Source organism: Zalophus californianus, chromosome 8, assembly GCF_009762305.2.
Source record: "Zalophus californianus isolate mZalCal1 chromosome 8, mZalCal1.pri.v2, whole genome shotgun sequence".
Classification (NCBI taxonomy): domain Eukaryota; kingdom Metazoa; phylum Chordata; class Mammalia; order Carnivora; family Otariidae; genus Zalophus; species Zalophus californianus.
The window spans coordinates 94,369,327-94,391,958 of NC_045602.1; the positions used below are offsets into that span (position 1 = coordinate 94,369,327).

The 22,632-nt window shown below is 40.6% G+C and overlaps 1 protein-coding gene and 1 non-coding gene across 8 annotated transcripts in view; both read left to right on the plus strand.

The window, feature by feature from the left end:
* RALGAPA2 (Ral GTPase activating protein catalytic subunit alpha 2) overlaps positions 1-22,632 on the plus strand; it is a 341,673-nt gene that overhangs the window by 121,616 nt on the left and 197,425 nt on the right. For all 7 annotated transcript variants that reach the window (XM_027624203.2, XM_027624204.2, XM_027624200.2 and 4 more), the window contains 4 exons: positions 355-503; positions 5,073-5,184; positions 18,722-18,959; positions 21,653-21,817. In XM_027624203.2, the coding sequence (XP_027480004.1) occupies positions 355-503; positions 5,073-5,184; positions 18,722-18,959; positions 21,653-21,817 (664 nt within the window). The remainder of the gene's footprint in view (positions 1-354; positions 504-5,072; positions 5,185-18,721; positions 18,960-21,652; positions 21,818-22,632) is intronic.
* LOC113938849 lies at positions 21,529-21,721 on the plus strand. Its single transcript, XR_003525043.1, has one exon. It is a non-coding gene; the product is annotated as a U2 spliceosomal RNA (small nuclear RNA).

Below are 22,632 nucleotides of genomic sequence, written 5' to 3' on the forward strand. Positions count from 1 at the left end.
GGCCCCAAAATTTCTCACCCAGAAGCAGTGATCCTATCTTACCGTTTTCCCCTTTTCCTTTGAGGGAATGTCAAAAAGAAGTCTTAAAAAGCTTTTCTGATTCATAAATTTTCTAAAGTTGCACTTTAGTATGTATTAATAATTTTTTAGAGAAGGTCTTTCAGGTGTCTCAGGTGATTCTAAGAGAAGCATTTAAAAAAAAATCCTGAGTATGTGTTGGTGCCACTTACCTTATTGAGACAACTCAAAGGTGATTCCTTGGTAGAGGGAAATTAGTATCATTATCTTTAAGAAAAATTTGTTCAGATCTTTATGTTTAATTATAATTTCTATGTAAAATTTGTTGATTTCAAGGTATTTTTGACAAATGCAGCAAACGTCTTTTTGCTGGAACCATGTCCTGAAGTTCCCATGCTCTTGAAAGAACAAGTTGATGCCTGTAAAGCTGTTTTGATTATTTTTAGGCGCATGATAATGGAACTTACAATGAATAAAAAGACATGGTAAGTTTATTTCAAATTAATTAATATTGTAAAACAGATGTTTCTGTTTTTCAACATAATAATTCAAAGGTTAAAGTCTCCACTTACTAATGGCTTTACAAAGTTAACAATAAGATGGTAATCAATCTTTTGTAACAGTTTCTGTGAATTATGAAGAAGGTAAGTATCCAGCTCTTTGGTAGTTTATTTTTATTATTGGCTTTAAAAACGTTACTGAATTAAAAGTAGTCGTATTACTTAATAGTAGATTTTTCCATTTTAAATTGTCATCAGACTGCTTTGTGGAAAAGCAGCATAACTGGTGTTTTATATCATTCTTCATAAGCCCAGGAGAGGTTGTTAATTGCTCTGAAATGCTGTTAACTGATTTTTATTGCTTCAAATTTGAAGCCTTAAATTCACTTTGAAAAAACAATTATCTTAAATGACAAATTGTCAGAATGACTGAATAAATAGTACCGTCAAACATATAGTGGCGTCATGAAAATGTGCTTATGCAAAATGTTTTCGTTTTTATCCTTTGTTTTTGTTTGGTGTCTCTCTGTTTATAATATCCCTGAAAGTAAACAGTGCTGTAGGTTTTTCCCATGCCCTTGTCCTGTAATGAATGCATCACTCCAGCTTAGGAGGTGTTTTCAGACGTTCGTCAGCAACAGAGGCCTCAGAGCCCCTTTGTAATCCTCTTTCTTCATGTCCCTCAATTCTGGTTGTAAATGCCTCTCTAGCCTGTCCTGTGCATGTTCTTCCCACCCAGCGCTGCCTTGGAGTGGGCTGGCTGGGTCAGCCTTGCTGTCAGTGAGCTTTGGCCTCTGCGCTCAGTGCGCAGGACGCTGCAAACCACTTCCCTCATGGAAATCCTTGGTGGGGCCCCGTTACCAAGCCTGTGTTCTGGATGCTTTTTCTGGATGTCCTTGCATCAGCACTAAGGGGGCTTTGGAAAGCTCTGTGTGCAACTGGTGGAAAGCATAGAAATGAGGCAGGACTGAGCTGGCAGGGGCCCCTGGGTCTGTGGAGTCCAGCCTTTTTCTTTATCTGGTGAAGGGAGGGTGGGCCTAAAGGAATCCGGTCAGGTAGCAAGTTCACTGGTACAGAAACCATAGGAATCAAAATTATTTTAAGGCATAAATTCCAGGATCATCTTTCCCAGACTGGAAATATTACTGTGATGAACAATATGATTTAAACAAAGTTAAATGCTGTGTCAGTAACACTGGAAGTAATGAGAAATGCTGGTATGCTCACAGCAGAAACATCTGCTCCTCGATAGTATAGCAATAGTATTTTTGATGAGTTTTTTCTTTGAAAACTATGAATTCAGTTTACCTTTGTATCAGTAGTATTTTGATCGTTTTGATAATCTTTTTTGGTGAAAATTCTGAGATAAAATTAAGCAAATCTTTTCTATTCTTTAATAATTAAGAAATTTCCAGGTTAAAGTATTAAGAAAAAGCAACTTATGGAAATAGATGAAAATACCCAAAAATAGTCAGTAGCACATAGAAAGGGGTGTGGCCTGTTTCCCTAGCAGAATTTCCTGTGCATTTTAGTGTTGGACAATCCCTGAATTCCCTTTCTCCCTTCTTTCATCCAGTATATAACTACTAAGCTCTTGCTGTGAGGATATAAGGTGAACTAGACAGAGTTCTGCCCTTGTGAGGTTTCCATCCTCATAGACTGAGAGACAGAATGAATGTAGCAGTTTCAGTGGCTGTGCTGGGAAAGGGGACAGAGTGGAGAGTGAGGGAATGTTCTTCTACAGGTGTCCAGGAAGACCTTTGTAAGCAGCACCCTGAGGACAGTAGGGAGAGGCCAGCGGGAGGTCTGAGCATAGAGCTTCCCATGGGAGGAACGCAGGTACCAAGTGTGGTGTGTTCTAGGCCAGTGTAGTGGAGCAGACAGAAGGAGAGGGAGGGTGGGAGGGGATATGACAGGGACCAACAAGAGCCAGGTTGAGTGGGCCTTGCCGGCCACAGGAGGGACATTGGCTACTCCTGTGTGTGTGTGCAAGAGTGTGACACGATCCAGTTTATGTTTCCAAAGATTTCTCTGACTGCTTCTGGAGGAGAGACAGTGCAGGGGAGAGGGGGGAGTAGACAAAGTCAGGGGCCATAACTGATGGCAGCTTACACTAGGGCTGTAGCCAGAGAAGTGCTAAGAAGCAGTCCTGAAATAACAGCAGTGTTGTGTGAGTGGTTAACAGTACCGCCTGTGTGAGAAGATGGGGACAACGTCAGTAGTAAAGAGTGCAGGAAACCTGTTCCTCAGTGCAGGGACAGCACACACGCATAATTTCCCATGTTCCCACGGAAGTTTTACACTCTGGAGCAGTTCTTTTGTGAGGAGGAGGGACCGAAAGTCAGTATTTCACAAAATGCAAAGAAACAAGCTGGAGTCAACAGCTTGTTAGGAAAGATTTTTCCAAACTGCAGATGATCTTTTCACCCTCATTTTCTTCCAGAAGACTGTGTGGGAATTTCATGGCTTGCCAAGTTTTCATAGGTTCAGAAATTAAACTATCCCTGTGTCTTTGTCAGTCATTGCTTTGGTCAGGTTTGCACTTTTTTTTAAGTTTATTTATTTATTTGAGAAAGAGAGAGAATGTGTGAGTGGGGGGAGGGGCAGAAGGAGAGAGAGAGAATCTCAAGCAGACTCCCTGCTGAGTGCAGAGCCGGATGCAGGGCTCCACCCCATGACCCCGAGATCATGACCTGAGCCAAAACCAAGAGGCAGATGCTCAACCCACTGAGCCACCCAGGCGCTCCCAGGTTTGCATTTTTGATAGCAGTTCCCATGACTGAGGTTTGTTTTTTTTTTCCTTTTTTTTATTATGTTATGTTAATCACCATACATTACACCATTAGTTTTCGATTTAGTGTTCCATGATTCATTGTTTGTGCATAACACCCAGTGCTCCATGCAGAACGTGCCCTCTTTAATACCCATCACCAGGCTAACCCATCCCCCCAACCTCCTCCTCTCTAGAACCCTCAGTTTGTTTTTCAGAGTCCATAGTCTTTCATGGTTCGTCTCCCCCTCCGATTGCCCCCCTTCATTTTTCCCTTCCTGCTATCTTCTTTTTTTTTTTAACATATAATATGTTATTTGTTTGAGGTTTTATGTGAAAATTATTATGCTTTTTGTTCTCATCATGTTCATAAGATGGGTATGTAACCATTCATGTGGAAAGGATTATTTTTTGTTGTCTTAAGCATCACATAAATGTGAGCAGGCAGTGGTGATGCTGGGGTCTGTGACAGGGGCCTGGGTACCCTGAATATGGTGAGAGACATGCTGTCCCCTGCTCTGGGGACATTTCTTCCCTCATCCTCCTCTAAGCTCTCTGCTCTAGATGCATGCACCCACATCTCCCATGACTTGAGAGCTCTTCTCACTCCATGCTTCCAGAACCCATAGACAGTGTACGGCACAAGCAAACAACTAAAACAAAGTTCCAGATGTTGCCAACAGATAACCCTGGGATGAAAATCAAATGGGGTCAGCTACAAATAGGGCAGGAAACCCTATTTGTAGAGGTCATTGTACCATGAGAAGCTTAATGAGAGTCCATATCATTGTTAGAGAGAAAAGACTGTCTCAATATGTGGAAGTACAAGAAGATTATAAAGGAACTGTGATTTGGAGATCTCATCATCTGACCTGGACTGGATGACTTTGTCCAGTTCCCGATCTTATCATTAATGAGCATGTAGGCCAAGGAGAAAGTTATAAAGATGAATGAACAGTTAGTGGATAAACCTCGAGGGAGAAGTTAAAAGGTGTGGTTCCCCTCAGAACAAACAGACCTCCCTTATATACAAAAGATACATGTTCTTGGTTTGCATGGAATTCTAGAAAAGGAAAAGTAAGCAAACACTGATATGAAGAATGTAACTTAGCTGTGAAAAGAAAAATGCCCTTTGGCTGTTCTGAAGAACTTACTGCTATTTACATAATTAGTGGTTATTTTGTGTCTTCAGTGCCCTCTTGGAAGACCCAGCACCTTCCAGGCACAAAACTCCATGCCTCAAAGTGACCAAAGGTGACCTTTCCAAACCCCCCTTCCTGCAAGTTCCTCTGGATTTCAGTCATAGTATGATACTGACTGTGTATCTCCCCAGAATGAGGACCAGAATGTCTGTTTTATTTCCTGCCACAAAGATAGATGGGGAGACCTCACAGGTTAAGTGAAATAATGGATGGGAAAACTAAAGGATGCTGCATTAAGTTCAAATGGGCACAACTATTCACTATTCACTGGGCACTTTTAAGGGATTGGTCAGTCTTGCCTCCCTGTCAGAAGGGGATAAAATTAGGCTAGGACGATACCTGTTTTATCCTGCCTATTGATGTGTGTGTAGGTCACATATTTTTAGAACTTTTGTAATGTAAGATGGCTTATTTTGATAAAATATGGTATTCATTGTGTAATTGGCATTCAGATTATCAATACTTTTGAGTAATACATGATTATCATTGTTGCTGGATTCTTAAGAGAATTTCTTGTACCTATAAATTAAAGTGCTTTGGAAATGTGATTAATAATATGAGTTTTTATTTTGGGTGGCCCAGGGAACAGATGTTGCAAATACTACTAAGGATAACAGAAGCTGTCATGCAGAAGCCAAAGGATAAACAAATAAAAGACTTGTTTGCCCAGAGCTTGGCAGGGTTACTGTTTAGGGTAAGTCTTTTTTATTAAAACACTGCAAATGCAAGAAATGAATCAGATTTTACAGCAAAATAGTTTTAATCATTGAGAATTTTAAGAGTAAAATTAAACTCTAAATTTCTAGAAATTTCATTGTTAATTTTCTTTTTTAGCTTTTTCTTAAAGTTTGTAATCTATTCTTTTTTTATTTTATTTTATTATGTTATGTTAATCACTATACATTATATCATTAGTTTCTGATGTAGTGTTCTGTGATTCATTGTTTGCATATAACACCCAGTGCTCCATTCAATACGTGCCATCTTTAATACCCATCACGAGGCTAACCCATCCCTCCACCCTCCTCCCCTCTAGAACCCTCAGTTTGTTTCTCAGAGTCCATAGTCTCTCATGGTTCATCTCCCCCTCCAATTTCCCCCCTTCATTTTTCCCTTCCTAATATATTCTTTTTTTTTTTAACATAAAATGTATTATTTGTTTCAGAGGTACAGGTCTGTGATTCATCAGTCTTCCACAATTCACAGCGCTCACCATAGTACATACCCTCCCCAATGTCTGTCACCCAGCCACCCCATCCCTCCCACCCCCACCACTCCAGCAACCCTCAGTTTGTTTCCTGAGATTAAGAATTCCTCATATCAGTGAGATCATATGATACATGTCTTTCTCTGATCGACTTATTTCGCTTAGCATAATACCCTCTAGTTCCATCCATGTCGTTGCAAAGGGCAAGATTTCGGGGTTTTTTTGATGGCTGTGTAATATTCCATTGTATATATATACCACATCTTCTTTATCCATTCATCTGTGGATGGACATCTTGGCTCTTTCCATGGTTTGGCTATTGTGGACATTGCTGCTATAAACATTGGGGTGCACGTACCCCTTTGGATCACTACATTTGTATCTTTGGGGTAGTGCAATTGCTGGGTCATATGGTAGCTCTATTTTCAACTTTTTGAGGAACCTCCATACTGTTTTGCAGAGTTGGATGCACCAGCTTGCATTCCCACCAACAGTGTAGGAGGGTTCCCCTTTCTCCACATCCCTGCCCACATCTGTCGTTTCCTGACTTGTTAATTTTAGCCATTCTGACTGGTGTGAGGTGGTATCTCATTGAGGTTTTGATTTGGATTTCTCTGATGCCGAGGTTGTAATCTATTCTTTATAGTTAGTGCTTGGCTTCTTTTAGGACTTCCCACCTGTCTGCCATTTACTTCCTCTTTTGACTTGCTTGAGGTTGGTAGAAATTAGGAAGACAACAGGAGCTGATATTCTTAGTGGAGGGCCAGGTAGATTTGAGGAAGTAAAAGGTAAATGGAAGCATGGGAATGGGGATAAGGTGAGGGAGCGGTTCAGGCTAGAAATAAAAATGTAAGACTCATTAGTATGTTGGGCTATGTGTTGAAGCCACAGGACTGGATGAGATCACCCTGGAGAGACTTTGTGTCCTACAGAGGAGAGGGCCATCTCCATGGTTGGTGGAGGAGAGGAACCATCCAAAGATGCTGAGAAAGGGTGGCCAGGGAGCTGGGAGGGAAACTAGAGGAGCATGTGTCTGGACACCTGGAGACAAGGATTGGGGAAGAGGAGAATGGCCAGTTGACTTTTTTTTTTTGACAAGATGTCACTGGTTGAGAATATTCTCGGGGAATGAGGCCCACTTGGAGTGGATGGAGGAGAAAGTGAGAGTTGGGCAGTAGAGATAGCAAGTATAGTTAAGGCTTTGCAGAGGTGGAAGGGGGGAGGAAAAGAGGAGCTAGTTGAATGGGTAGCATGCATGGAAGCCAGAGTTTAACATGGATGGTTTTAAAGTCTTTTTGCTTGCAGTGAGAGGGGTCCAGTGAGGACAGCCTGGGGTAGAGAGAGGAGAACTAAAGAAGTAAAGTCTTGGATAAGGTGAGCGGGACTGGGCTGGCCCTAGGTGGGAGCAGAGAGCCAAAGAGATGGCTGTATCTCTTACATCCCACATGGTGGGAAGGGTCAAGAACCTGAGTAGTCTGACATCACCCTGAGGGGAAGAGGAGAGGAAGCAGATGACTAACTGCATAGGAAGTAGAAGTTTTAAAGGGTCCTGAGGGTGGTAGCCTATTGCAACATTGCTCTAGAAAGCACTAGTATTTATGGGATGCACAGAATTTATGGAGCATTTCTGAAAGAGAACAGTGTGAAAGAACTCTGTAAAAGCGTAACATTCTATACAAATAGAGACAGTACAATAGATGGGCCTGCTTTGAGTAATTTGGTAGAAGATAGTATGGTGGATCATGAGCTAGAAGTGATGGTTGCAGGCAATTGCCAACTTCCCACCTCAGCTGACTTGAAAGTGGTTTTAGAGGATATATATTAAGAACATATCTAGAATACAGGTAGGAAATGGAGGGTGACACAAGGAGAAACTAGTTCTTTAAATAAGGTTATATATTCCCTTTGTAACACAAGAGAACCCAATTATTCATATTAATTTTTAATAATTTAATATGATCAAATGATCTTGGCTTGATGAAAAATATATGAGAGGCATGTACTCACTTGCCTCCTGAATAGTATAATCACTCTTACTCTGATTGCCTTGCCTAGCTAGCTATTAGGTACATGAAGTGGTCTACACATCATTTTGTGTGTGTCCTACCTTGCCTCAAGGGTGGTACTGAACACTTGCTTTGCTTCCCACCCAAAGCACAGACACTCTGCTCGCTTGGCTCTGACTCTCCTGGAGAGTTTCACTGTCGGCACCTTCTCAGTCTCCCTGCCCATATGGGCCTGCGGCTGCCAAGTGAAGTGGACTGAAGCCAGGCTCAGGCTAGTGGGTGCTTGGGCCTCATTCCTCATTAGTTGTCTGGCCCTGCTTTTATGGGGATGTATTGGAATTGGAGCAAGAACTTGTCACTGAATTAAGCAAGTTTCTATTCTGAAGTTGTATTTTTTGGTTTGTTTGATTAGTTTTGGTTGGGGAGAAAAGTTCCCCTTTTAATGGAGAATCTTGTCAGATCTTGAAAATTTGTTTTAAGTCCGTGATTATTAATGATTTTGATGTCATCGTTATTATTTTGGAAATGGTTAGATGGATCAAGAAGAATGCTTAAATTAAGAAGCAACATAAAATAGTGGAGAGAGGATAAACTTTTTGGAGGTAGACAGATTCTGGGTTCTGATCTCAGCTCTGGTACTTCCTGGCTGTGTGGCCTTGAGCAAATCACTTCACCTTCCTGAGTCTCTTCCCTAATCTGTCACAATCAGGAAAGGATTCCTTCTGACTTTGCAGCGTTGTCATAAGAATCAGAGTGGGTTCATCTGGGATTTATGATCATCTCTTGACCTCCCAAGCTCTTTTATGGGATCCAAGGGGGAAAGAAAAATGTGAAAGGTCTGGACAGCTCTGCCAGGCAACCAAGTGGGCATCATCTTAATTCCATATTAAAATTAAACATGCCATCATTTGTTTGTTCATGTAGACTGTCTAAAATTGCCAGCCTTGATTTTTAAAAATTTGAATAAGGAAACTATTAAAGGGAACAGGAAATTTTGAGTTGCCATTGTCCTTTTATCTTTTTTGAATTTTTCCTCTAGTGTTTAGTTTCTTCTCTCAGTAGATAACTTGGGTTGGCAAATTTTCTTTAAATGATAGTTGGGTTTTATTTAGATATTTACCAGATAATGGTGTTTGCCATAAGTGATATTTTAATCTGTTATCAGTGTTAAATAGGACCTTATGCTTGAAGCTCTGAAAGTAAATCAGGAAACCTGGACTATGGTCTTTCTAATTACAGTACTTAAATTATAGTCCCCTAAGTGTGGTGAGTAGAGGAATGCAGCAAGTGGTTGGTTAGGAAACGGGTATAAGAAAAGGAGTGGTTTATGAATGGATGTATTTTTTTTTATACAGCTTGTTTGCCAAGATGTATTTGAATTTCTGTGCTGGAGGAACTTTGGAGATGTTCTTATTCACTTTTTACTTTTGACCAGAAGTGACTCCAGAAAAGCCAAGTGAATAGCCCAGCTCACAAACCACATTAGTGACAGAACCCCGAGTCCAGGACTCCCTGTTTCCCTCTTCCTAGACAAGGGTAACTTGCTTAGAGAGCAGCCTGCCTTCTTGCGCAGATGTGCCACCCCTCCCCCGCACAGGAGGCTGCACAGTTTTGCTCTGGGTTCAGGTATTGTTAGCTGTGATTTATGATGATGATGATTTGCCAGGTCTGGCACATGTTTTTGAGATTTGCTAAGATGAATGAATGAATGAATTTATTTATTTATATTTATTTTTGATGGTTTGTATCTTAGGCTTTTATTTAAAGTAGACCAAGGCTCATCCCAAAGACGTTTCCACGTGGACTCCTATCTGTGGCCAGTTCTCTTCTCTGTTGCTTTTTATTTTTTTTATTTATTTTTTATTATTATGTTAATTACCGTACATTACATCATTAGTTTTTGATGTAGTATTCCATGATTCATTGTTTGCGTATAACACCCAGTGCTCCATGCAGTACATGCCCTCTTTAATACCCATCACCAGGCTAACCCATCCCCCCACCCCCCCCAGAACCCTGTTTGTTTCTCAGTGTCCATAGTCTCTCATGGTCCATCTCCCCCTCTAATTCCCCCCTTCATTCTTCTCTTCCTGCTATCTTCTTCTTTTTTTTTTTTTAACATATAATGTATTATTTGTTTCAGAGGTACAGATCTGTGATTCAACAGTCTTGCACAATTCACAGCACTCACCATAGCACATACCCTCCCCAATGTCTATCACCCAGCCACCCCATCCCTCCCACCCCCCACCACTCCAGCAACACTCAGTTTGTTTCCTGAGATTAAGAATTCCTCATATCAGTGAGGTCATATGATACATGTCTTTCTCTGATTGACTTATTTCGCTCAGCATAATACCCTCCAGTTCCATCCACATCGTTGCAAATGGCAAGATTTCATTCCTTTTGATGGCTGCATAATCCACTGTATATATATACATCTTCTTTATCCATTCATCTGTCGATGGACATCTTGGCTCTTTCCACAGTTTGGCTATTGTGGACATTGCTGCTATAAACATTGGGGTGCACGTACCCCTTCAGATCCCTACATTTGTATCTTTGGGGTAAATACCCAGTAGTGCAATTGCTGGATCATATGGTAGCTCTATTTTCAACTGTTTGAGGAACCTCCATACTGTTTTCCAGAGTGGCTGCACCAGCTTGCATTCCCACCAACAGTGTAGGAGGGTTCCCCTTTCTCCGCATCCCTGCCAGCATCTGTCATTTCCTGACTTGTTAATTTTAGCCATTCTGACTGGTGTGAGGTGGTATCTCATTGAGGTTTTGATTTGGATTTCCCTGATGCTGAGCGATGTTGAGCACTTTTTCATGTGTCTGTTGGCCATTTGGATGTCTTCTTTGGAAAAATGTCTGTTCATGTCTTCTGCCCATTTCTTGATTGGATCATTTTTTCTTTGAGTGTTGAGTTTAAGAAGTTCTTCATAGATTTTGGATACTAGCCCTTTATCTGATATGTCATTTGCAAATATCTCCTCCCATTCTGTCAGTTGTCTTTTGATTTTGTTGACTGTTTCTTTTGCTGTGCAAAAGCTTTTTATCTTGATGAAGTCCCAATAGTTCCTTTTTGCCCTTGCTTCCCTTGCCTTTGGCGATGCTTCTAGGAAGAAGATGCTGCGGCTGTTGTTGAAGAGGTTGCTGCCTGTGTTCTCCTTTAGGATTTTGATGGGACTCCTGTCTCACATTAGGTCTTTCAACCATTTGGAGTCTATTTTTGTGTGTGGTGTAAGGAAATGGTCCAGTTTCATTCTTCTGCATGTGGCTGTCCAATTTTCCCAATGCCATTTATTGAAGAGACTTTTTTCCATCGGACATTCTTTCCTGCTTTGTTGACGATTAGTTGACCATAAAGTTGGGGTCCATTTCTGGGCTCTCTATTCTGTTCCATTGATCTATGCATCTGTTTTTGTGCCAGTACCATACTGTCTTGATGATGATAGCTTTGTAATAGAGCTTGAAGTCAGGAATTGTGATGCCACTAGCTTTGCTTTTCTTTTTCAACATTCCTCTGGCTATTCAGGGTCTTTTCTGATTCCGTACAAATTTGTTTGTCTGAATCCGTACAAAAAATGTTCCATTTATTTGCGAAAAGTTGATGGTATTTTGATAGGAATTGCATTAAATGTGTAGATTGCTCTAGGTAGCATTGATATCTTCACAATATTTGTTCTTCCAATCCATGAGCATGAAAAGTTTTTCCATTTCTTTGTGTCTTCCTCAATTTCTTTCATGAGTATTTTATAGTTTTCTGAGGACAGATTCTTTGCATCTTTGGTTAGATTTATTCCTAGGTGTCTTATGGTTTGGGGTGCAATTGTAATGGGATCGACTCCTTAATTTCTCTTTCTTCTGTCTTGTTGGTGTATAGGAATGCCACTGATTTCTGTGCATTGATTTTATATCCTGCCACTTTACTGAATTCCTGGATGAGTTCTAGCAGTTTTGGGGTGGAGTCTTTTGGGTTTTCCACATAAAGTATCATATCATCTGCAAAGAGTGAGAGTTTGACTTCTTCTTTGCCGATTTGGATGCCTTTGATTTCTTTTTGTTGTCTGATTGCTGCGGCTAGGACTTCTAATACTATGTTGAATAGCAGTGGTGATAGTGGACATCCCTGCCATTTCCTGACCTTAGGGAGAAAGCTCTCAGTTTTTGCCCATTGAGAATGATATTCGTTGTGGATTTTTCATAGATGGCTTTTAAAATATTGAGGTATGTACCCTCTGTCCCTATACTCTGAAGAGTTTTGATCAAGAAAGGATGCTGTACTTTGTCAAATGCTTCTTCTGTATCTATTGAGAGGTTCATATGGTTCTTGTTCTTTCTTTTATTAATGTATTGTATCGCATTGATTGATTTGCAGGTGTTGAACCAACCTTGCAGCCCAGGGATAAATCCCACTTGGTCATGGTGAATAATCCTTTTAATGTACTGTTGGATTCTAGTGTCTAGTATTTTGGTGAGAATTTTTGCATCCATGTTCATCAAGGATATTGGTCTGTAATTCTCCTTTTTGATGGTATCTTTGTCTGGTTTTGGGATCAAGGTAATGGTGGCCTCATAAAACGTGTTTGGAAGTTTTCCTTCCGTTTCTATTTTTTGGAACATTTTCAGAAGAATAGGTATTAATTCTTCTTGAAATGTTTGGTAGAATTCCCCTGGGAAGCCATCTGGCCCTGGGCTTTTGTTTGTTGGGGGATTTTTGATGACTACTTCAATTTCCTTAGTGGTTTTAGATCTGTTCAGGTTTTCTCTTTCTTCCTGGTTCAGTTTTGGTAGTTGCTACATCTCTAGGAATGCCTCCATTTCTTCCAGATTATCTAATTTGCTGGCATAGAGTTGCTCATAATATGTTCTTATAATTGTTTGTATTTCTTTGGTGTTGGTTGTGATCTCTCCTCTTTCATTCATGATTTTATTTATTTGGGTCATTTCTCTTTTCATTTTGATAAGTCTGGCTAGGGGTTTATCAATCTTGTTCATTCTTTCAAAGAACCAGCTCCTACTTTCGTTGATCTGTTCTACTGTTCTTTTGGTTTCTATTTCATGGATTTCTGCTCTGATCTTTATGATTTCTCTTCTCCTGCTGGGTTTAGGCTTTATTTGCTGTTCTTTCTCCAGCTCCTTTAGGTGTAGGGTTAGGCTGTGTATTTAAGACCTTTCTTGTTTCTTGAGAAAGGCTTGTATTGCTATATACTTTCCTCTTAGGACTGCCTTTGCTGTATCCCAAAGATTTTGAACAGTTGTGTTTTCATTTTCATTGGTTTCCATGAATTTTTTTAATTCTTCTTTAATTTCCTGGTTGACCCGTTCATTCTTTAGTAGGATGCTCTTTAGCCTCCATGTATTTGAGTTCTTTCCGACTTTCCTCTTGTGATTGAGTTCTAGTTTCAAAGCATTGTGGTCTGAAAACATGCAGGGAATGATCCCAGTCTTTTGGTACCGGTTGAAACCTGATTTGTGACCTAGGATGTGATCTATTCTGGAGAATGTTCCCATGGGCACTCGAGAAGAATGTGTATTCTGTTTCTTTGGGATGGAATGTTCTGAATATATCTGTGAAGTCCATTTGGTCCAGTGTGTCATTTAAAGTCTTTATTTCCTTGTTGATCTTTTGCTTAGATGATCTGTCCATTTCAGTCAGGGGGGTGTTAAAGTCCCCCACTATTATTGTATTGTTGTCAATGTGTTTCTTTGCTTTTGTTATTAATTGCCTTATAATATTGGGTGCTCCCATGTTAGGGGCATAGATATTTACAATTGTTAGATCTTCTTGTTGGATAGACCCTTTAAGTAGGATAGAGTGTCCTTCCTCATCTCTTATTACAGTCTTTGGTTTAAAATCTAATTTGTCTGATAGAAGAATTGCCACCCCAGCTTTCTTTTGGTGTCCATTAGCATGGTAAATGGTTTTCCTCCCCCTCACTTTCAATCTGGGGGTGTCTTTGGGTCTGAAACGAGTCTCTTGCAGACAGCATATTGATGGGTCTTGTCTTTTTATCCAATCTGATAGCCTGTGTCTTTTGATTGGGGCATTTAGCCCATTTACATTCAGGGTAACTATTGAAAGATATGAATTTAGTGCCATTTTATTGCCTGTAAGGTGGGACTGTTACTGTATATTGTCTGTGTTCCTTTCTGGCCTATGTTACTTTTAGGCCCTCTCTTTGCTTAGAGGACCCCTTTCAATATCTCTTGTAGGGCTGGTTTTGTGTTTGCAAATTCCTTTAGTTTTTGTTTGTCCCGGAAACTTTTTATGTCTCCTTCTATTTTCAATGACAGCCTAGCTGGATATAGTATTCTTGGCTGCATATTTTTCTCATTTAGTGCTCTGAATATATCATGCCAGTCCTTTCTGGCCTGCCAGGTCTCTGTGGATAGGTCTGTTGCCAATCTAATGTTTCTACCATTGTAGGTTACAGACCTCTTGTCCCGAGCTGCTTTCAGAATTTTTTTTGTCTCTGAGGCTCGTAAGTTTTACTATTAGATGTCAGGATATTGACCTATTTTTTTGATTTTGAGGGGGTTCTCTGTGCCTCCTGCATTTTGATGCCTGTTTACTTTCCCAAATTAGGGAAGTTCTCTGCTATCATTTGCTCCAATATACCTTCTACCCCTCCCTCTCTTTCTTCTTCTTCTGGGATCCCAGTTATTCTAATATTGTTTCGCCTTATGGTATCACTTATCTCTCGAATTCTGCCTTCGTGATCCTGTAGTTGTTTATCTCTCCTTTCTCAGCTTCTTTATTTTCCATCATTTGGTCTTCTATATCACTAATTCTCTCTTCTGCCTCATTTATCCTAGCAGTTAGAGCCTCCATTTTTTATCACACCTCATTAATAGCCTTTTTGATTTTGACTTGGTTAGATTTTAGTTCTTTTATTTCTCCAGAGAGGGTTTCTCTAATATCTTCCATGCTTTTTTCAAGCCCAGCTAATATCTTTAAAATCATCATTCTGAGCTCTAGTTCCGACATCTTACTAATGTCCTTATTGATTAGGTCCCTGGCAGTCAGTACTGCCTCTTGTTCTTTTTTTTGAAGTCATTTTTTCTGTCTTGTCATTTTGTCCAGAGGAGAATAGATGAATGAGAGAACAAAATACTAACAGGGCAACAACATCCCCAGCAAATATACACTAAACAAATCAGAAGAGACCTGAAACTGGGGGAAAAGAAAGGAAAATAAAGAAAAAAGAAAAAAAAAGATAAAAACAAACAAAACAAAACAGAATATGATCGGATATGATCAGGCTGGTGCATAGATCAGTGCCACACACTAGATTTGGGGCGTATTTTGGTCTGTTAGAAGAAAGCGCCTCCCAAAATGTTAAAGAAAGAAGAACTTATATATGTACAAAAATAAATGTTAATATGATTAAGGGATGGAATATGACTGTAAAGATGAAAATTATAGAAGACTTTATAAAAGCAATTGATAAGATAAGAAGTTGGTTGAAAAAAGAAAGAAGAGGATTTAAAAAAAAAAGGGAGCGAATGTGATCAGGCAGGAGACAAGAACAAAGCCATATACTAGAGATTTAGGGTATATTTTGGTCTGTTAGAAGAAACTCTATCCCAAAATTTTAAAGAGAGAACAACTTATATATATATATATATGCCAAAAATAAGGTTAACTACTATGAATTGATAGAATATGACTCTAAAAATGAAAAATAAAAGATTTTTTAAAAAAGCGTTTTTAAGATGTTGGTTGAAAAAGGGAAAAAGAAAAATTAAAAAAAATTAACTTTGAAAGAGTAGAGAATCATGGGGAAAAGGCCATGAATCTTTGTGCAGTATTCCTCTAGAGCTGGCGTTCTGCCGTTCTCATTCATCGGTAAACTTGGCTGGCTGTTCTTGCTGATCTTCTGGGGGAGGGGCCTGTTGCCTTGGTTCCCAAATGTCTGCTGGAAGCGGAATTGCCCCACCCTTGCCGGGGTGGGCTAAGTAATCTCGGGTTTGCTCATGGGAGCTTTTGTTCCCTGCAAGCTTTCCGTAGAGCTTTGGAGGAGGAGAGTGAAAATGGTGGCCTCCCAATCTCCGCCCCGAGGGACTGAGAACTTAGGGGCCCCCCAGAGAAAAGCAGTCAATCACTCCCGTCTCTCTGGTCTCTGGCCGCACTCCGTGCTCAGCCGGCCTGTGACGTGAGCGTTTCTGTTTCTGGCTCACGACCCCGTGTGGAGTCTCCAAACTGAGCAGATCCCTGCAGTGCACTCCCACGCCACTCCTCCCAGGGGAGGAAGGGGAGTCTCCTCGGATCTGCCGCTTGTTGGGTCCCTGCTGGAAGACCAGTGGCCCGACTGTGCTGCAGGTCAGGGTTTATGGCAACCCCACGCTGAGAGCCCACTACTCCGCTCACTTTTTGCAGCTGGCTTCCCCGCTGTGATACCTGGGAGCTCTGCTGCACTCAGGCACCCCCAGTCTTTCTGTGACCCCGAGGGTCCTGAGACCACACTGTCCCACTAGGGTTCCACCCCCTGCTTAGCCACTGGAGTGATGTCCCTCAGCAGAGCCGACTTCTAAAAGTTCCAATTTTGTTTTCTGCTGCCTTGTTGAGTTCGTAATTGTTCAGAATGGTTTGATCCCTATCTAGCTGAATTCCTGCGACCAGACGAAATTTAGGTCTCCTATTCCTCCGCCATCTTGCTCCTTCTTGAGGAAGGAATTTATGAATTTAATAAGCTGCAAGAAGTCTGTGTTCTGTCCTTGTTTTATAATTAGTCAATAAAGTGAAGCCAATGCAAGATTCCCAGCACAGGGCATCTTCTACCGCACGAAAACTCTCCTTTTAACCTGAAGCTAGTGCTGTAAACCAGATGTGAGGCTGAGTGCTGGTAGCATTACCAGTCTGTCCTTTCTCCTCTTACTCTGCTGTTTCTCTTTGATCTACTCTTTATTAATTTTATTGTGTATATGCACTTTGTGGTAATACCCTCAAACTCATTTTGAAAACAGGAGTGTAAAATGGAATAAACAGAAGATGGCATTTTAGTCATAATGAATATATTTAATAAGGTCTTAGTAAGAATAAATGATAAAATTATTTTAGCTTTTTCTTTTGCATTGTTCCTTTACATTCATCCATCTTAGAGTCATTTTCATTATGAATATTTAAAACCTTGTTTTCAACATATTTAATGATTTTAGCTCAACTTTCACATTTTTATCCTTTTAAAAAGTGTGGTAAATGTGAATTGAAACATAGAGAACAGGTACATTGTGTAAGGGTCATTTTAAATATGATTTTTCAAGTGGTTGGAACAGACCTGCCTGATTATAGACTGTTTTTTATTTCTCAAAGTTTTCCTATGTGTATGTTAAAGAAAAATTTCTCTTGTAATTAAAAAGCCAGTTTGCCCCTATCACATGCATAGGACAACTTCCATCGACTGTGGGAGTCTATTTGCATCTGGGATGGGCAGAAATATTTGTAGGTTGGCACCTTAAGGAGCACATTAAACTCTGACAACAGATCAGGGAAGTTACACAGACTTTGGATATAACTATTCCCTCTAGTAAGATTAGGAAAGCCTTTGGGGCTCACCTGAGAAGGACTTGGCATGTCTTTCAAGGCAGATATATTTTGATTTGAATTTTAAAGGATGTGGACCATTTTGGCAGAGGTAAGGAACTAGGCCATTTCAAGGTAAGGGAATACGCAAAATATGCGCATAGTTGTCTGGTAGGTTTGCCCATGTGACCATTCATAGTGCTTTGGACCATAAGGTTAGAGGAGGGACACAGAGAAGTAGACTCTTAAGGAAAGTGCTCTGATAGGGAAATGCAGACAACTGTGGGTGTGGAGGTACTTACTGGAGGCTGGGTGGAGTGGCAGTCAGGGACACCTTGGAGGAAGTAATGTCCACATTGTGCCCTGAGGAATGGGAGTTAAAGAGGCAAAAAAGAAGGGAAGAGAGGAAGGAAGACTACATGCCAAGGCCAGGAGCAGGAGACACCAAGTTGAGGAACTGGAAGAATCTCAGTGGAAGCATTGAATTCTTTTTACTCTTACGCTATATTAACAGGTACCTGCAGAACATGCAAGTAGAGCTCTCTAGTATGCAGATAGAAAAGTTCAGGAAACCAGAGAGGTCTGGGCTGAACATGGAGATTCAGAAGTCATCAGTATACAGGTGTTAACTGGAGCCGTGAGAATGGAGACCAGAACCCCGGCACAAGAGGGGAGAAAGCCAGAGCAGTCAGTTGACTGGGAAATGAGGAGGTGCACATGCAGTGAATGTGGAACATTCTTTCAAGAAATTTGGCTTTAAAAGTTCTAGCTAGAGGGGGGAATCTGGTCTCAAGGGAACTTTTTTGTTTGTTTTTTGTTTTTAAGATGAGGTAGATTGGGAACATGTTTAAATACTGATGGGGAGTTGCTGGCAAAGTAGGACAGACTGAAGAAGGAGAGTCAGGGTTGCTGGAAACAGAAAGACCAAGAAGGAGGTTCAGAGCAGAGATGGTAACAAGCATAGAAGAGTGGGAACCCCCTCTTCACTTACAGCCTGCAGATGGAGGAGAAGCTGGGCAAACACTTGTGCCTTGTGGGTAAAGGTTGAGGGTATTCTTGCTTAATGAGTTCTGTTTTCTCTGAAGTCTGCAGTGAGTTCATCTACTAAAAACAGGGAGGAGTTGGTGGGACTGGAGAGGTGGCTAGAAGCAGCCACTGTAGAGAGTGAGAGAGAGAGAGCTATCTCAAGAAGTAGAACAGTTGTACTGAGAGCTTTGTCTTCTCCCCAGTTACAGCCAGCACTAGCCACAGACACTAGAGGGATTTTGAATCAGTAGCTTTGTTCATGGTGATAACTGATTTCTCTGTAGCTCAGATCCTGGTTACAGTTGATCAAATGAATTTTGAGAAACTAAAAGAAAAACAAGATCAAGTGCTTTTTATTTTAAAGTTCATTTTATTCATAGTAATTTAAAATATTTTGTTAAAAATCATTCTTATTCCAAATGAGGGTGATTCAATTCTCTTGTTGGTTGGTTGGTTCTAGACACTCATGGTGGCGTGGATCCGAGCAAACCTCTGTGTGTACATTTCCCGAGAGCTCTGGGATGACTTCCTTGGCGTGCTGTCCTCCCTCACGGAATGGGAAGAACTCATAAACGAGTGGGCCAACATCATGGACTCCTTGACAGCAGTGCTCGCGAGAACGGTTTACGGAGTTGAGATGACAAACCTACCTCTGGACAAATTAAGTGAACAAAAGGAAAAGAAGCAGCGAGGCAAAGGTCCCTCCACTCTTACAGAGTAACACCAGATATCTGAGATTGAGGAGGAGTGTGTGTCTATACATTTAGGCAATTAATGCGTGGAATTTCATAAAAAATGGAACCAGCCATATAGGTGGTGTCTTTTTTTTTTTTTAAGATTTGATTTATTTATTTGACAGAGAGAGAGATAGCAAGAGCAGGACCACAAGCAGGGGAGTGGGAGAGGGAGAAGCAGGCTTCCTGCTGAGCAGGGATCCCGATGTGGGGCTTGATCCCAGGACCCTGGGATCGTGACCTGAGCTGAAGGCAGACACTTAACGACTGAGCCACCCAGGCGCCCCTAGGCAGTGTCTTTTTAATGGTGGTGTTGGACTGTGTTTCATAGCACTCTGTCCTCTTAATGAGGATGATGAATTTATGAAAGAGCTGTGAATGAAGAAGGAAGATGAAGGGGAGTAGCAGTAGTAGCAACAATAATAATAATGGCTCATGCTTGTATGTATTCTCTCTCTTGACCCTCTAACGTCTAAGTTATCATCCCAGTATCATAGAGAAACTGAAGTACAGAGTCTGTGCTGACAGACTCATTCAAGGTACATAGCTAAGAAGTGGGAAAGCCAGAAATCAAAGCTAGGCAAGTCTAGCTCCAGGCACCACACTAGAAAGACGTATTCCACTGCCTGCTTAAGATAGGTGGAAAAATTCTGAATGTTTCAGATAGGAGTCATTTTGACCTTTTTTGTGTTTCTGGGTAAAAATTGTTTTGAGACCTAGAGTCAGATCAAGGTGGAAAACATTAGGGGTGGTTTCTATTGGGGACAACAATTTGTCTTCCTTACTGTTTTAAGGCTGTGATACAGTCCTTGGATTAATTCACTTGTACTCCAATTTATTATGTAAAGATTTTTAGGCAGTTCATAGAAGTACCTATAATACAATAGATAGGGGTGCCTGGGTGGCTCAGTTGGTTAAGTGACTGCCTTCGGCTCGGGTCATGATCCTGGAGTCCTGGGATTGAGTCCTGCATAGGGCTCCCTGCTCGGCGGGGAATCTGCTTCTCCTTCTTACCCTACCCCCACTTGTGTTCTCTCTCTCTCAAGTAAATAAGTAAAATCTTTTAGAAAAAATTAAAAAACAGGGCGCTTGGGTGGCTCAGATGGTTAAGCGTCTGCCTTCGGCTCAGGTCATGATCCCAGGGTCCTGGGATCAAGTCCCGCATCAGGCTCCCTGCTCCTTGGGGGCCTGCTTCTCCCTCTGCATCTCTCTCTCTCTCTCTGTCTCTCATGAATAAATAAATAAAATCTTTAAAAAAATTTAAAAAAATAAAAATATAATAAAATAGATAAAAATGCATAAGGACACTGGGGCAAAATTAAAGGGGGTGGAGTTGCAGGAGTTTTTAAAATGCCAGAATGCATGCTGGAGAGCCTCCTATGCTTGCTGGGGTGGGCAAGCTTAGGTTTGACTCTGATCTTCACAGGGTTACAGCAGAGGATCACAGATTACAAAAGGGGAAAATCTGCAGCTTAGGCGATACATAGCTTTTCCTGGTCCGAAAATCTGGGCATAGTTTCTCCTCCAAAGATTCATAAGGTATACATTGCTTGCTGTGGGTAGACTACAGCCTCAACAATAGCCTTATTATAGACTGTATCAGCTTTTCCTGTGTGACAGATCACCCCAAAACATAGTGGATTAAAGTAACAGCCAGTTGTTTAGATCATGATTTTATGAGTTGGCAATTTGGTTTGGACACAGTTGGGCAGTTCTTCTGCTGGATTCACTCCTGTGTTTGCAGTCAACTAGGCTGTCAAATAATCAGCTAGACAGCTCTAGAGTTGGCCAGCTTTCAGCTGGGGCAGTGGTAGGGGGACTTGGCCATAAACCTTTCATCACCCAGCAGGCCAGCACAGGTTTTTTTTTGTGAGGACTTAGGGTTCCAGGAGCAGCAACAGGGCAAGCCCAGATTTTCAAGTGCATTTCATATCTCTGCTTGCTCGGTTTTGCTACCAAAGTAAGTCATGTGATGAAGCCCAGGATCACTGTGGACAGAGGATGTGGATGTGGGGAGGTGTGAACCAACTATGGTGATTATTTAACCATACAGACATGTAATTAATGTGACTGACTCTTCTAATATCTTTGCTGCAGTCTGGGAGTGGCTGTATTTATTTATAGGAAGGTAAACAATTTGAAAAACACTATAGAATGATAAAGAATGAATTTAATTATTCAATTAATGACTATGGCAAATATTTCTGATTTATCTATTATATTGCTTTATTCTAAAAATGAATTTAAATATTCATTATGGAAATACTTGCCTTCTAAGCACTGGATTTGTGGAAACAAAGTACACTCTCAGGAACTTGGGTGTGAAAATGATCCACAAGGGGCAGCCACCAGCACATTACCTGTGCAGAAATCTCTGTCTAATTCTCTTTTCTCCTGTATTTCTTTTGAATCCTTGACCACTCGTTTGAAATATTTAACCAGAGCTCACTGAGAGGAAAGTAGAGAAGTGGTACCTAATTTTGCAGCAAGAGAAGTTGCTGATTATATACAGTTGTATTTATGAAATTTGCTGATCGCTTCTTGGCCTTTTGGCTAAGATCAAGTGTAGTATGAAATTTGCTGAGCAACACAAACTGTGGAATGAATGATAATGAATTCAGCCTTTATATTATTTTTCTTTCCTTATCCTTTATCAGGCTGTGTTCTAGATTCTCAGAAAGGAACCACTGTGGGGAGATCCTTTTCTCTCAGCTGGCGGAGCCACCCAGATGTGACCGAGCCAATGCGATCTAGGAGTGCCACCACATCTGGGGCACCAGGAGTTGAGAAAGCAAGAAATATCGTTCGCCAGAAAGCAACAGGTAAACGTTTATTTAAATATTTCTCTAAGGTCTAATTGCCATCTGAAATGGATTTATAGGAATAAAATGTTTTAAAAGTTTTAAAATTCCACTCAGAACTCAAATACATGGCCTTTTATTAAAGGCCATATCTTTTAGTTGTCTGTTCTGGTTACTCTTCAAATCTGTTTCTGATACTTATTTCTGAATCTTTCATTGTGAAAAAGACCTTGAGATGTTAATATTGAGTGAAATATCTTTGCAAAAGAGAGAAAATAAATATTTTGTTTGAACCCTGAAGAAAACAGATTCTCAGTAATCACACAGTTGCACTACTATTGTTGTTGAGCAGCATAAATCTTAGTGTGGCACTGTTCCAACAAAGAAAAAGAGAATAATGCACTTAGTTTGCAGGACTGGAGGGGGATATTTAAGTGTTTTGCTTCTTTTAGGAAATGGGAGCTTTACATACCTGGAGCTGTTGTTTTTCTAGCCTGTTAGAACAAACAAGAACTTGACCAAGAACCCTGTTTTTTGGACTGGTTTGCTACATTTCACTTTAAAACCAAAAGATAAATATTTAAAAAGTAAGCTTATATCCAGTATTTAATAAGAACAAATAAAGCCCCTTATCCCCAGTGACTTTGAGGCTGTAACTACATTTAAAACAAATTTATCTGAGTTTCCTGTAGTTTTTCACATCAGTAATACCATGCTGTCATAATCGATATTCAGCATGTTGACTGCAGAAAGTCACAATATCCTCTGGTCATAAACCAGAGTCATTTACACTCAGCGTATCTTACAGTGCTTAGTAAAGGCTTCGTACAGAGGGC